Source organism: Chironomus tepperi, unplaced genomic scaffold (genome assembly GCF_022539635.2).
Source record: "Chironomus tepperi strain 1889 unplaced genomic scaffold, CSIRO-AGI_Ctep_v1 contig_172, whole genome shotgun sequence".
Taxonomy (NCBI): domain Eukaryota; kingdom Metazoa; phylum Arthropoda; class Insecta; order Diptera; family Chironomidae; genus Chironomus; species Chironomus tepperi.
In genome coordinates, this window is record NW_027226294.1 from 869,060 (window position 1) to 884,999 (window position 15,940).

The 15,940-nt window shown below is 33.1% G+C and overlaps 3 protein-coding genes across 5 annotated transcripts; 2 read left to right on the top strand and 1 right to left on the bottom strand.

Moving 5' to 3' along the window:
- Nucleotides 1-1,493: 1,493 nt before the first annotated feature.
- On the top strand, nt 1,494-2,241 carry LOC139088908 (nucleolar protein 58-like). The gene is made up of 2 exons (XM_070638258.1): nt 1,494-1,502; nt 1,564-2,241. Exons 1-2 carry the CDS (start codon nt 1,494-1,496, stop codon nt 2,239-2,241), a joined length of 687 nt encoding a protein of 228 aa, XP_070494359.1.
- Nucleotides 2,242-4,307: 2,066 nt separating this feature from the next.
- On the bottom strand, nt 4,308-5,875 carry LOC139088992 (odorant-binding protein 47-like). Its single transcript, XM_070638378.1, has 3 exons — nt 5,588-5,875; nt 4,722-4,875; nt 4,308-4,652 (listed from the first exon to the last, which is right to left on the bottom strand). Exons 1-3 carry the CDS (start codon nt 5,864-5,866, stop codon nt 4,432-4,434), a joined length of 654 nt encoding a protein of 217 aa, XP_070494479.1. The 5' UTR covers nt 5,867-5,875; the 3' UTR covers nt 4,308-4,431.
- Nucleotides 5,876-7,951: 2,076 nt separating this feature from the next.
- Cyp301a1 (Probable cytochrome P450 301a1, mitochondrial) lies at nt 7,952-14,799 on the top strand. 3 transcript variants are annotated; one of them, XM_070638334.1, is made up of 9 exons: nt 7,952-8,052; nt 11,582-11,828; nt 12,408-12,558; nt 12,640-12,686; nt 12,752-12,822; nt 12,889-13,288; nt 13,646-14,199; nt 14,287-14,300; nt 14,356-14,799. In XM_070638334.1, the coding sequence occupies exons 2-9, from the start codon at nt 11,602-11,604 to the stop codon at nt 14,521-14,523; spliced, it is 1,632 nt and encodes a 543-aa protein (XP_070494435.1). In that variant the 5' UTR covers nt 7,952-8,052; nt 11,582-11,601; the 3' UTR covers nt 14,524-14,799. The 3 variants fall into 3 exon arrangements, with proteins under 3 accessions (XP_070494435.1, XP_070494434.1, XP_070494436.1); XM_070638333.1 differs by having other exon boundaries at nt 8,040-8,065; XM_070638335.1 differs by lacking the exon at nt 7,952-8,052 and adding an exon at nt 8,151-8,321.
- Nucleotides 14,800-15,940: the final 1,141 nt, after the last annotated feature.

The following is a 15,940-nucleotide window of genomic DNA, read 5'->3' on the forward strand; positions in this document are numbered from 1 at the left end:
AAGCGTTTTCAAATGTTCGTGCTGATCGTGCATCTACATATCATGAATGAAGTAGAATTCACAACGTATTCAACAGATCAGAAATCACATCTCTATATGACAGGTTGTCACGAAATAAATCAAATAATTTAAGTGCTGAGCCTTCTTTACAGCACATAATAGTCTAAATGACATCGAAACTAAAATCGTATTTGCTAGAGCAGTAGTGGGCAACCTGTGTTCCATGGCACACTAGTGTGTTGCCATAAATTTTGGGAAATGTCATGAATCTTACGCCGTGTGCGGTTTCAGACGAGGATCCCCATCAAGAGATGTGCCACAAAAAATAAAAGGTTGCTCACCACTGTGCTAGAGTTTAAATGCTATTCAACTATTCATGAATGTAAGCTTCTAAAGTTCTAGTTCTAGTTTAAGTTCCTCAAGTTCAAAGTTTGAAAACTATGCTTAGTTCTAATCTACGATCTTATAGTAAATTGGGTGTCAAAACTAGTGTCATGAATTTTGAACTTCAAGATTCAAAAGCTTTTAACTTTTACGAAGATTTATCTAAGTATGGCTGAATGCATTTTACAAATATGATGAAAATGAAAACATAAAGGCAAGATGAAAGAGATAATATAGAACTTGGCAAAGAGCATCTTCTTCATTTTAGGATAGAATGAACAACTTGTCAATTTAATGTTTTTCATCTTAGCAGCTGCATGCAAGCTTACCTTGACCCCTGAATATGAACTCTCAATTTTTTACTTTTCATCTCAGTTTGTTTATATGCTCAGCGTATGCACAGTCCATAAATCATGATATGAGCTGCAACTTTGTATCATTTCTGGTGGTGAATTTGAAGACATTTCAGGTATGCGTCTGAAATAAAATATTTAGATTGCAGGAGATTTGCAACAAAATAGCACAGATAAGACAGTAAATATTTGAATGCCTTATTAATATTTTACACTCAAGTCACTTAAATGCACACAGCGTCATTAAGCTTATCAAAAATTTTCTGTGTAATCATGCACCGCATAATCACCTTATAAAATGTGCTCAGACGGTGGAAAATTTCCTCACTTGTCATTCTCAATTGTGCAGAGAGACAGAAATAAATAAAGTGAAGATGAAAGTTTATTTGTGGATTCTTGTGGCGGTAAAGTTTTAATGCTTTCTTTTATTAAAGCTTAATGATGTGAATTTTGTGCATTTCAACTTTGTCAGTAAATGTTCACTTTAATTCTTGAGAGTGCTATAGAGGTTAAATGTTACCTCAATATAATTTTACAGTCGATTAAAGCTCATTCATGCTGAAATTGTGCATTAATTTGATTAAATGATGTACTGTTAAAAAAGCTCAAATTAATTTCCTTCTATAACGCGCAGATGCGTACTTTGAGAGTGAAATAATTCTTGTCACATGGAAGGATTAGTGATTAAATTTCTGGGAATGAAATCCATAGAAACACGAAATATTTCTTAACTATTTAGAAGACAAAAGTATCATTATGTGTGCTGTGATGCGAAAGCATTCAATTATTTTGTAATATCTTATTTTCCTTCCTTAATTTGATTTAGATTTGCTGCCTAGTTACCGTATCATCGAAGAATCAAGAAGTTGATGAAAATGTAATTGATGATGAAGGAGTATTAGAAGTCGATGAGAAGAACTTAATTGATGACTCAAACATTGAAGATGAAAAATGTGGCAGTCAATGTGAAAACTCTATGGATCAAAATGATAATAATCAGGTTGAAGAGGAGGAGGAGCAGGTTGAAGTTAATGTCGAGAGTCAGACTAAGGAGCAAATGAAAAGCAATAATGAAGAAGACACACAAACTGCCGAAAGTTACAACGTGAAAGATGATAAAAGTTGTCGAGTTAAGAAAAATAGTGAAAAACTTTCGAAAGTTATTAGAAAAACACGATCAGCTAAGGATAAAAGCCAAAAGGTAAAGGAAAATGTTCAGACTAAAGGAGAGAAGTTAGAGAAAACAGAGAAGAAAGTTCAGTCAATCACGAAACAAGAGAAAGTTAAAAAAGAATCTCGCAATGCAGTACCAGAAAGCTTCAAACAAATAAGTAAAAAGGCAAATGGTGGAAAATACCGAGATCAGAAGCAAGCTGAGAAGAATTCAAAAGTAAAGCATCAAGGTAGGGGAAAGGAAAGTTCTAAAAAGAATAAAAAGAATGGAAAAACTTCCCAGAAGAAGTCACAAAAGAACAAAAAGAAATCGAACAAAAGCGAATTATAAAGGAAGAAGAAAATTTATTGTGAAGCTATAATGTACTCGTAGTCGTTTAACTTAGAACACTGAAATAAATAATAAATAATTCATGAAGTAGAGAAAGTTTTTTTTGTGTTGTTATTCACTCCCACATTTACCTACTGTATCTTATCATTTTTCCAGCAGCAAATATCAACTGTGAGATTTATTTATTAATTGTGTACAGCACAGCACGAATTGAGCTTATGTAAATTTATAAATATTTGAAAAAGTATTTGAAATTCTAATGGTAATCACTTAATAACAATAACGATGATAACGATAATCGCTTATTCATTAGATATTTTTGAGCCATGGTGATTTTCAAGGAAATTTGTTTTTGCTCAATTCGTGCTCTAAATTTACATAGAAATTAAATTTCATGGATATTCTTATAATGTTAACAGACTGTTTTAAAACATTCATAACAATGATTTATTATGCTCTATTGTGCTTCACAGAAAAGCCGCAAATTCGTTTTTTGTAAGTATCAAGGAAAGCTATTTATACATACTTCAAAGATTCTCATTTCCTTTTTCTTTTGAAAATGTTTTTAAACAAAGAAGTTGTTGAAAGATGCTGGATGAAAACTCAAATCGTTAGCTTCAGTATAGTTGCCTCATTATTTCTAAACTAATCCAGTGCTCGAAATCGACTCGAATTTTATGTGGAGTCGAGTTGATTTTTTTCAGACACATTTGAAGTCGACTCGGAAAAATGACTTCGAGCTCAGATTGTTTTTTCCATACAAAATTCAAGTCGAGCTCTGACCTAAACTAGTCTAAAAGCTTGGCCAAAAAGTATCTAAATAAATATTTCGGAGATGCCTAATTTATTGTTTCTTCCCTAAGGCTCCGTACTTAAACATAATAAAACGAAACGAACATATATTTATAATTTATACATCCTCAGTTACTCATCCTCATTACTCAAGTAACCTATTCATATTTTCCAAACATTTAATTAATTCTTGATAATTTGTAAATACTGATTATCAATTCCTGCGTACAAATTATAGTGGGATCCAACAAATTACTTTGATGACATTTCTGCCCACAAAGGAAGACTGTGAGTTTCAGTTCCAATTCATATGATTTGATTAAGCGATAAGCAAGAAAATTTTGTGCTGAATATTCAATTCATGATAACACGTGTCCGGTTTGGGATCAAAAAATTTCATATGGTCTTTTGAGGAATAAAAATCAGCAACTCCACAAAAAATCCTTACTTGAAAAAAATTCTGACTGCATCCCTGCATGATAGCTGTGTCACAACGTAGTAATTAAATACCAAAGCACGAAGCCACTACATGACCGAGCAATTTCAGTTGACTTGTTTAAAAAAAGAGTGGTTGTTGTCATTTTGTCTCTATCATTCCTATAGATCCATGTAGAAGTTGTCAACAGCATTTGGTCGCTTTCAATGCTTCTAGTAACCAAAACCGCTAAAAGTTAATTAAACGTTTTCTGAAAGTTATTAATTATCTTTCAACAAGTTTTAATTACTGAAGCGTGTCTTGGTGAAAGACAGTATATCCTAGATTAAGATAAGACTATAATAATTAGATCCACATATGATGTTATTAAATATTTTCAGAGCTCGAAGTCGACTCGATTTTTATATAGGATCTAGTCGACTCAAGTCGACTTTGAGCTCTGCATATTTTGGAGTAAAAGTCCCGATCAACTACTCTGGCTCGAACACCACACCGTGTTCGTTACGGCATAGGATGTCGTACTGACGGTGACACGCAAAGTTAGCCTGACGACTCCTTGAAAGTTGATTTTGACCCATTTTACCGCAAAATATGCAGCACGAGGTTGTCCATTCATTACATTTAAGTGGGAAGGGGCTGATTATGCTGTAACGTAACATATGAACAGTTCCCCATGATGTATTATATGAAATTAATACGCTGTATTGTCATCAAGCAATTCACAGTTCACTAATTTTGTTTGCAAATGCTCTTATTGATATTAAAAGATGAAATTACGTGATGTATGCTGAAAAATATAAATCCATAATAATTCAGAGTATTTGTAGAGCACTTTAAATTTATGGAAACATCATATAAATCAATTTATTATATGCTGTAAATATACAACAGACGTTTATTCAAATTGCCATCATTCAATAGCTTTTTTGTACATAAACATGATGTTCAGGGTGTGAAAAATTTTACCAATCATCGCATGTTATCGTATAGTTTTGTAGCGTGGAACATTCGGGATTATCGATAGAAAATTTTTCCTTTGGGCATACTTTATACAGCTCTCGAAAAATACAATCAAGCATAATTGATGAGCCGGGATGACAAATTTTGTGGTGTGCTGATTGAGTGTTCTTACCGACTTCTGTTTTTATGTGCTCAGCAATCTCTTCAATATCATCTTCAGACACTAAATGTTTAAAAATTCAATTTTATTATTTAATTAACATTCTGTGGATGAAAAAGGAGGTTAATTTACATTCATTAAAGCAAACATCGACTGCCTTTGTTATTAGTTGGTTCCACACATTATCACTTTTTGTTTTATTATTCATTATTTTCAGCACATCATCATGTTGAAGCTTTGGGCTTTTAGTTAATCCAGATTTATTGAACATGCACTCTATAAGGCACTAATTAAATAACAATAATTAATTAATTATTTGATTATAGGTCATTTACTAATGATCTATTTAGTATTAGTAAGGAGGATTAGAGGACAATTTAGGTGTGCCGTAGAACAAGCTCAAGTGTGTCGTAGGTCAAAACAACCTTGGACAACACTGATTCAAGAGTGAGCCAGGGATGTACATTTGTGGCAAGTTTTTGGGGTACAGTTTTTGGCTTCTAAATCGGCTAATTTTGGAATGAAATCTTCAAAAATGGACAAAAATGTCTTAAAACTAGTTAATGGCAAGTCAATGTTTAGTTCTAACCTATAACACAATGGTGGGCAACCTTTTATTTTTGCGGGCAACTTGGGGTAAACCTCGACCGAAACCGAACACGTCATACGGTTCATGGCATTTCCAAAACATTTTGGAGGCACACTAGAGTGCCGCGACTCACAGGTTGCTCACCACTGGTCTAACGTCCAACATACATTAACTGGACATTGACTTGTCCTTAACAAGATGCCCGAACAGACAAGAAGCGTACTCATAAGTGTGCTTACAAAATTGAGCATGCTCAACTATATTGCTTGAATATACTCATGAGTGCGCTCATTTAGGTTAGTATGCTCATTGTCTGTTAGGGATGTAAAATTTTTTGTCCACTCGGAAGTAGAGACATTATCCTAATAGATAACCGATCCTAATATACATTCATAAGATCTAAACTTACACTGTCAGAAACCATATCACCAACTATTGACTTGTCTGTAAGTTCATTTTCTTCTTCACATTTTTTAACAATTGAGTCGTCAAAAAAATTTGGAAATTGACAACACTTTTCAGGATCAATGTTTGTGGACGGAGCGACATCGCACATAGGTGGATATTCACTACTTGAATTATTGACTGGTTTTTGAACATTTGTTCTCAAAAACACTGAGTCAGGTGCGAAAGCATTAATGGAATAAATAATATGAAGCACAAAAAATAAATTAACTATTTTGTTCATTTTGATACTTTTCACAGGCAATAGCTTAATAATAATAAATTAGAAATTTCACTAATTCATAGAACTTATATACCCGAGATGTAATTGCTTTAGCACCTAACAATTATCATTAATATCATTAAATTGAAAATTAATTCACAAGATAAATTATTTTCGAATTAGGTATGTGATTCATTCATTGTCTGCCTTAAAATTGTCGCGCATTATGACAGTGACATCAGCTTTAGAGAATTTTAATTTAATTAAATATTCATGAAAATGAAATTTTCCGGTTGGTAGATAAAGTAGAAAATGTTTCATTTTCATACCGAATGTTCATGAATATTGAATTAATTTTAGTAAGTATCAAGCACAAGTGAAATGAGAATTGACTTAAGAATTTCAAGAGTTTTGGGTAGACATTTTACAACATTCTTGATAATACGAACAACTTGCTTGATTTATTTGGCATACTTGAGATGTCTTTAAAAGGGATTTTATAATTTCGTCTGTACATTCATCAACTTCAAGATTATACTGATGATGATGAGGTTTTAAAGAAATTTTAAAAGGTATTTTGGGTAAGAAAATATATTTTTCAAAACTTGAGTTTACCTTGTTGAGTTGATGAAGTTATTTTTAGTTATTAAAGGTGTCCCAATATTATGGGAGAAATTGTATGAGCTACATAGAGCTGGATTCTGGTTCTTAAGGTGATTACTACAATTTGAGAATTGTTTGCAATTTTAATACTAGTTAACATAATTTAGGTTATTTGTCTTTTTAAAAAGCATAGTATGTTTAGACGTCTCTTCCTCCAACTAACATAATGTTTTGAACCTGTTTACCTTTCTTTGTACAAGTTCATTTCGGTAATGGTAGGTTGTAAGCCTTGCCATCCCATTCTGATTGGGGGGCTGCAACCAAGACAAGGTGGTGTGAATAGGCTTTTACTCTTTCCTTTAATGTACATATCCCGGCACATAGCTCGATCGGGTAGCTGACATTTGATCAGCTTCGGAGTCAGACTTCGGCTTCCCCAATTTATGCCAACGCTTTGAACCAATATTATGAACCGAAATTTGGACTCCACAACAAAGTTAAAGTGTTAGTTAATTTCCAACTTTTGTTTTTTAACACTTTTGTAGGTTAAGTCCAGAAAGTGTACTCAAATTTTGAACTATCCGATTGTTTCATAAATCCCAAAAGAAGCCGAATAATCGGTAAATTGATATATTTCATCCCATATTTGATGAAGATTTTTTCTCATACATTATAGAAAATCCATAAATATCTCTCAAAACTAGCTCTATCATCGACTACCTGTTGCCGATTTGAAGTGCAATCCTGTTTCCATTAATGAGTTTTTTGGACTCCCTCGTGATCTTTATCCATCCACAAAGTCAAAATTCTAGATTACTTCAGAGTTGCCAAACAGGCACCTGTGACAGACAAAAACCTTACAATTTCTTGATAATTTGTATGGTTTTGTATGAAAAACCATACAAATTATCAAGAATTTGTACAGTTTGGCAGTTTTGCAACTCTGGCTTCAACATCTACATAATTATAAAATCTTTAAAATATTTAGAATAGCATTTAAAATTCTAATTTTTTCAAAAATGCCACAAGAATTTTTCTTTTATAGAGGAATGAAACCTGTCAAAATAACTTCTAAAGTTCAAAGAATAGTCCAAGAGTGAAAATCATTTTAAAGCTAGTATTACATCTTGTGCTACGTTTCAGGTATAACAGCCTTGAATACTGAAGTATCAATTAAATTTTTCAGCAAAGATAACGGTTTCTGACATTGACGAGCTTGTTGAAGTCATGTAAAGACAAACAGAGAAGAAGACCTTCCATTTTTACCCAAAAATAACTTGATAAGTGCCAAAAAATTGGTATCTGACAAAACTTTTCGTTCAAATAGACAACAAGCTTAAGTCATTAAATAACTGTTGCCAGAAAATTTAAAAGTTGAAAGCTCCGCTCATAGCTTGATAGTTTTGAACATAATACATATGATCGCACCATTTACTGCTTTTATATGGCAGAGCTATGTGGAATATCTCTCAACTACATTTTTTTCTTCTTTTTTCATAGCATTGCAAGGTAAGAGAAGAAGTAAGCAGCACTCAAGAAAAGAAATCTTTATTATACTCGCCGTTTTTCTTTCAGTTGCTTTTTAGTCGTCGTCAAGAGTTGAGGTACATACTTTAAGTGCGTATATTGAATAAATTAAATTTCAATTAACCATCTTCTTTCTCGTGCCTTAACATTGCTTTGTGTAGATGAAAATAGCAAGAAGAAAATTATTTACATTGTTTTTTTTGAAAATCAATAAGAGATTTTTAAAATAGAAGCAGTAGCTTAATTAGTGAAAACGTACATAGTTTCGCGCAAAAGATTTGAGAGTCATTAAGAGTTTCTTTTGCATTTGCAAGATATACAATAAATTGAAAAAAATCATTTCAAGGTAAAGTGAAGTGAGAATGATCTGGCTGTACCGCTTTATTAAGCATTGGATTAATTGCAATGGCATACATTCCTCGTCTCAATTGCCAGTGTCCATAATTTTATGTTAAATAAAAAAAATGAAGAACAAGACATTAATTTGGCATCAATGTATTTTTTGTCCACACGGGATGGTTCCAATGTTTTTGGAAAATGTGTCAGCATAGTCAAAATACAATCGAAATTGTGCCTCTAATGCGATTTTAATGATTGATGACTTTCCGAGATTTCCATTATATTTACGCAGTTATCATCAACTTTAAGTATTCATTTTGTACGGTTGGTTGACTAGAACGAGTGTTAATTGAATAAGCTATACAGTGAAGTTACATATGATGTCATACATCAGTTATGAGTGTGTAGAGTCAATTGTTGATCATTAAAGTGCTAAAAGACAAATAAATCTTGGATTTACAATTATAATCAGATGCATAATTTGGGAGGAATGTGAGGAATTCAGTCATAGTTTCGTGGCTTATTAAGTACGTCAATTGGGAAATTTAGTAACTTTTACGTCCAAACCGCAATCTAATTTGGTACCCGAACTGAGGTTATTTAATGACAAATTGTATTCATAATGAGCTATAAGCCATGTGGATCACGTGAAATATCGATAAAATCTTCTAAAGTAGACCAAAGAGCGCTCAAAGTCCGAAGCAAAGATGGAAGCAAAAATACTTGTCAATTTCTTCACTTACAGTCAAGATTACGTGCTACATTTAGCTTACATCAAAATTACTTTTTCTTTTTCAAGTTCGAAACGATGCCAACAAACTGTTTATTAGGAGATGATTTGTTGTTCCAAATCGTGTTGCATAAATTTCTTTATTCGTGATAATTGATTAAGGGTAAAGCTAAATTCCGCATTGTGGTGTGTGATAATTTTTTTTGCACAGTCTATGCCTGCTTATTTCTGTATAAAATTAACACATCATGAACTTGACATTGAAAGTGAATTCACAATAATAAGTTTTAGCACATATAATTTATCAAGCGAGAAGCATTCTTAAAAAACCGAAAGTGACGGAAAACTTTTTATCATTTTTGAGATGCTTCATTCCATTACAGAAAGCTTAAAGATTATTTTCTTTATGATTATGTGAGATGCTTCGTGTTTAAATCATAAATTTAACGCATTGCTGAGTATTTTCGTTTTTTACTTCTTTTTCGGCTACAAGTCAAAATATCATTTAACTGATGACACGGAGAGTTGATGATTGTAATGTGTTTGGTAACTTCTTACCTACTTATTTTATTGAAGCTTTCAAAAAATTTCATTTTTTTAGTGTTTTGAAATTACGATGCATTAAAACTCAAAAGTATTGCTTGGGGGTCATTCACTGACGAGGTGAAATGTATACTTTTTTATTGTGGATATACGATGAAGGGACAGAGTCCAAAAATAGTAATTTACATGATTTGGGAATAACCATAATTTAACTTAGAAGAAAGTTAGAGGAGTAGTCAGAAAATTCTATTAGGGGCGTCCGACTACACATATATATCCATTTATTTGTTCTACACACCCGAGTTACACAAATGGATTATTGGAAGCCATATGGACGTCAAATGGACACGGCTTCCATTTAGTATAAATAAAAGAGGTTTAGCGGCAACTTAAAAGCTCCTTGGCAAAGCCTTCTTCATTTGTGTTGCTCGGGACCTTTATGTCAATTCGGATAGGGGCCAGTGCCTTCAAAGTCCACCTCATTTCCCACTTACTACACCCCTTAAAAGTAATAGAAAGACATTTTCGGAAGTCTTTGCTATTTTCGTAGTGTTAAGTTATAGACACACATTATTAGATGCCTGAATATTGAGCACATGATGTAATAAACTTGTTACTAATGTGTATATTGACCCTATTGTCATTGGATTTAAAGAAGTATTATGATGAAACATTTGAGTATTACTACACATGATAATAATTTATAGGCGGATTAATTTAATTAAATTAAATCATGACTAATGCATCTAAGATAAAATTCATGCTATGTTTAATACCTGCTCAAATGAAACAATGTTAGTATTTTATAACAAGAATAGATGCTTGTCTTGAAAATATTTGTGGCATTACCAAAACACATGACTACTTCCTCTAAATGATCATTGAATTGACACGACAGTGGTATGAAGTTGTGAAGATCCCGAACAGCACATAGTGGTTGTTAAGCAGCCGCTGGGTTGGCATATTGACTGTAAGACTTGAAGTTGACAACGCCGTGCCCTAACATACAATGAGTATACTAACCAAAATGAGCATACTCATTAGCATGCTCCATGTCTGTTCGGGGTGATGGTGGATTTCAACTCATTTTTACTGCGGACTGTGCCACTCGGGCAAATAACTGCCAAGTGATTGCTTTAGCCTTAGATTTGCTTTGCTGAATTCCCATCTCATATGACTGTAAATACCTTTTATTTGGCAAATCAATTAATTAAAATTGTGAAAAGCCTTGATCATGGCACGTAAAAAAAATCCGCATAGCTGATTCATACAATTGTGTGATAAAATAAATAATAATAATACAATTAGTGTATTTGTGTTACTGACTTCATAAAAATGTTCTCTTCTCAGTGACTATAAAAATATCTTTGCACAAGTACACAAATACATTGGCATGTAGTACAATAGAGACCTCACTTCTGTAATAATGCAAATCAATTTTATAATTGGTAAAGAAATACAAAGCATGTCTCTTTTCAAATATTTGTATGACATCAACAGAAAAACATGGAAGGTGGAAGGGAAAAGTATCATTCCGTTCATTCATACGATATTGTGCGTCGATTAAGATGAAATTCAGATGTACGTACATTGCTGACCTAAATACAGACCGCATATAATTTTGGGAACTCGGTAATGGGATGTCGGTATGGAAAGAGAGATGGAGATAGACAGAAATGAAAACTGGTTTTTTAGAGACGGATGGAATTTCTCTTCATAATTCTATGCCTACATATAACAATAAATAAATATTGGGAAATAATTTTAGGCGCGAGTTTTTACTTCACTTGAAAATTCACACATGAAATGATTTTTTTTGGTCTTCTTTTTTGCCATGAAACAATTTGGAATGATAAATACACAATGTATTGAGCATAAAAAAAGTGAAAACCACATTTAGCTTTTTTATACTGTAAATTCACACAATTTTATAAATTATATTAATCCAGCTAATTTTTAATTCATATCTCGTATTGATTGTTCAAAATGTACAGGAAAAACAGCATATTATAAAATGCAAACAACACAGAAACTCTTGATCTACAATCAATTTAATAAAAGTATATTTCGTGTTATACGAGAGCGTTCGACTGTAGCGGCATCAGTATGTCCATATGCATCACAAACAGACACCAATGAAGTTGAAATTGCGAGAATTAAAAATGAAACGGCAACAAAATATCTTCCGTATTCACAAGTGCCTGGACCAAGGCCTTTGCCAATTATAGGAAATACATGGAGGTCAGTAGCTATTTATATGTTATGTAAGAATTATATGCTGCATAATGCAATTCTGACTTACGTGTGAAGAATCATTTCATAATTGATGTTAATTGCATGTAAAAGTACACAGTGTTTTGCTTTACATCTTTCACTACAATTAACTTTAATTGCCTTGAACTTCTTTTAAGTGAGGAAACAGCTTGAAATTTCAATTAAAAAGTTGTTTTTAGCCAATTATTGCAAGTCAAATAATAAGTTTTTATTTGCAAACAAGATGACTGATGTATGTATCTCTTGCATGACAGGTCAATGAACCTGCTGCTGCTATCAATACTTAGTCGTGCGTCCTCTGTGATTTATGCTAATTTATTCGCATTTTATGTTTATTTTGGCTTGTCCAATCTATAAATACAAAATAAAAGAAATAGAAAATAAGGCATTATGTATGCATAAACGTGAGGCTACTATATACGTGGAAAATCGACAAGTTCATTGCTGATTGTCACATTTGTGTGCAAATTTAGAGCATACATTTTATTACCATTTCCATTCTATTTCCTACTTTCACTCTTTTTTTCTTGTTCCCATAATTAATAGATTTGCACCGATCATTGGACAATTTAAAATCTCGGACATTGCCACAATGTCATTCTTACTTAATCAAATTTTTGGAAGAATTGTAAAAGTTAGTGGATTAATGGGAAGACCAGATTTACTTTTTGTCTATGATTGTGATGAAATTGAAAAGGTATTGTATAAAGTATAGACAATGGCAATGGTAAACATGACACCAATCTTGTTCTTCTTGTTGCTTGTCGTCATTTTTTAGTGTTATCGAAATGAAGGGCCAACTCCATTTAGACCGAGTATGCCAAGGTAATATTCATGTCGTTGTTCTGTGTCTGTATTCAATAATAATCATGTAAACATTAAATATTTAGCTTGGTTAAATACAAAAGTGAATTACGGAAAGACTTCTTTGGTGACTTACCTGGTGTTGTTGGCGTTCATGGTGAGTGTTTCAACTCTCGGTCGCGAGATCATTTACAATATTTACAAATGAATGTATTCATGTTAGGTGAACAATGGCGAGAATTTAGATCGCGAGTTCAAAAACCTGTTTTGCAGTTATCAACCGTACGCCGATATGTAAAACCACTCGAAAAAGTAACAGATGATTTCCTGCAACGATGCACACAACATTTATTAGATGAAAAAAGTGAGCTACCACATGACTTTTCCAATGAAATTCACAAATGGTCACTAGAGTGTATCGGACTTGTTGCACTTGACACACGTTTTGGATGTCTTGATGAAAAGCTTGACCCAAAAAGTGAACCACAACAGATTATAAATGCTGCACAATTTGTGCTGAGAAATATTGCAATATTAGAGCTTAAGGCACCATACTGGCGATGGTTCCCAAGCATATCGCCAATGTGGAAACGATATGTAGCCAATATGGATTATTTTGTCGAGTAAGTACATTATTAATGGAAATTAAAATAGATTATCTTCTAGACTGTCGAGAAGAAGAAGTTCTTCACAAAATCTTCGAAAGACTGTGATAAGCACTTCGTGCAGAACTTGTAAACCACATCATAATCTACAGTAATTGAATAAGTGCGACGCTTGAAGTATCTACCCTCATCAAATTCAGTAGAACATCTTAAAATTTAATTTACATCACAAAATTTCAACTCATAAAAGTCGTCTTTATGCATCAAGACACAAATTCTCACAGCTATGATCCATAAAACCCCCAACTTTAATTATTCGACAATGTCAAAATTGTTTCAAAAGAATTTCAATTTACTTTTTTATTACCTTCGCAGAATTTGCATGAAATACATTAGTAAAGCGACTGAAAGATTAAAGGCTGGCAGCGAAGGTGCACTTGACGGTGAACCATCACTAATTGAGCGTGTGCTGAGAGAAGAGAAAAATGAGAAATTGGCTACAACGATGGCATTGGATTTAATTTTGGTTGGCATTGACACAATTTCAATGGCTGTTTGCTCAATACTCTATCAATTAGCAACGAGACCAGAAGAGCAGCAGAAAATATATGAGGAACTAAAGAGAAATATTCCAGATCCAAACACACCGCTAACTATTCAAACCTTAGAAAAGAATAAATACACAAAAGCATTTATTAAAGAAGTTCTGAGAGTATACAGTACAGTTATTGGTAATGGAAGGACGTTACAGAAAGATACACCAATTTGTGGATATATGATACCCAAAGGCGTACAAGTTGTATTTCCAAATCTTGTTGTTGGTTCAGATGATGAATTTGTTTCCGATGCCAGAGAATTCCGCCCAGAGCGATGGATCAAAAGTCCAGATAATGACACAATCCTTCACAAATTTGCGTCACTTCCATATGGTAAGCACTGGGATCAGATTTGAGAAATATGTCATTTATTATAAATTTGCTTTTTTCCTCATTTTATGTCAACCGTTTCATAAATAGGACATGGAGCGAGGGTATGTTGAAGCATATACATTTTCATGTCTGTATATTAATGTTTATTTCCTACAGATGTGCTTAGGGAGACGCTTCGCTGATTTAGAAATGCAAATTTTATTGGCCAAACTCATCCGAAATTACAAGTTGGAATTTAACTATCCAGCACTCAAATATGCCATCACTTTTATGTATGCGCCTGATGGTGACTTGAAATTTAAAATGACGCGACGAGAGGAATAAATGAGTCAATATTATGTTATGTTTTGTATGACTATGTATATCATTATTTTAAATCAGTGCTGGACAACCTTTTATTTTTCGCGGCACACCTTGGTGATAAGCCTTGATCGAAATTGATCACGATATACGGCACTTCCAAAATTTTACTAGTGTGCCGCGACACACAGGTTGCCCACCACTGTTGTAAATCAATAAGATATTTCATTATTTGTATCATTAATTATGCTTTATTGTCTATCCATAATAAAAAAAGACTATTTTTATACAAATATATAATTTGACTAAATGCCTATCGGACATCTCCTCAAATAATCTTTCAGCTGTGCACATGGGATAGAATTCAAGAACCGATTTGATGGACAATTCATGAAAAAGTTTTTGTGGATACACATCATAATTGCTGATGGTATCGTTGAGCAATTGCTGACAGTTGGATTACGAACCTTCAAAATGCCATTGTTTAAATCACTAATACACTGAGTGACAGCATTTGTGATTACTTGTATCGCTTGGGGCTCATTGGGTGTTTCCTTCAATAATATTTTCAATAGAACGTGAGTGTTCAAGACTCGTCCACCGGCAAAAGTAATGTTGGTCGTTTCAAAAACACAATCTAGATAACAAGTCCCTAATTCCATTCGTGATGTCGCAAATCTCTTCGCTCTTGATGTACGAGCTGTTTTACACTTTATTAAATCTGAATCATCGAAAAATTCCGGAATAGAACAGCACGTTTCTGGCAGCTTTAAAAAAAGACGAGAATAAAAGAATATAAATTTCCTTTTGTGATTTTATTCATAGCTTAACAGTCATCCGAGCGACACAAGTGTAGAAGGCTACAACATGGCTAACAACAAATGGAAGCTTCATGTGGTAATCAAATGGCTTCCACTACTTACAGCTCTGTGGCGGAACCTTCTTAATTTGTGTCGCTCGGGTCAGACGTCTACACATTGTCTTCTCTTAATGGATCCGGCTTTATGCTAATAACTTTGTTAATTAACACACTCCTGCGATTTAAGCAATTAAACGATAATACTTACAACTTGAGGCGTTGGTCCGCAATTTTGTGACTAAAATAGTAATGAAAAAGTTCTTGTCATCTTAAGTTCGTTCCTTAATATTCGTCTTACCTTGACATCCAAAATAAAAGCCGTAAAAATGATGAAAATTGTAAAAATTAGATGTGACATGATGAACGACTCTATCAAAATTGGTGTCAAAATGAAAATGGTCTCTCATTTGCGCTGAATGCCTAGATGATAATGACTGTAATTTTAGATTTATATAAAAACCAATCCTGTCATGAGCATGCATTACGAAGGTTATTTATGAGAAGAACGACATTACAATTGTAAATTTATATTTATTTATAGACACAGTCTTGAGTATATACGTGTTGTTGTTGAATATTTCC

Coding starts and splice junctions, on each gene's coding strand:
- LOC139088992 (XM_070638378.1), bottom strand. CDS start 5,866: ATGAACAAAATAGTTAATTTATTTTTTGTGCTTCATATTATTTATTCC. Junction 4,876..5,587: donor GTGATATGGTTTCTGACAGT/GTAAGTTTAGAT, acceptor TTATTTAATTAG/TGCCTTATAGAGTGCATGTT. Junction 4,653..4,721: donor CGATGTTTGCTTTAATGAAT/GTAAATTAACCT, acceptor TTAAACATTTAG/TGTCTGAAGATGATATTGAA.
- Cyp301a1 (XM_070638334.1), top strand. CDS start 11,602: ATGCAAACAACACAGAAACTCTTGATCTACAATCAATTTAATAAAAGT. Junction 12,559..12,639: donor ATTGTGATGAAATTGAAAAG/GTATTGTATAAA, acceptor GTCATTTTTTAG/TGTTATCGAAATGAAGGGCC. Junction 13,289..13,645: donor AATATGGATTATTTTGTCGA/GTAAGTACATTA, acceptor TTACCTTCGCAG/AATTTGCATGAAATACATTA.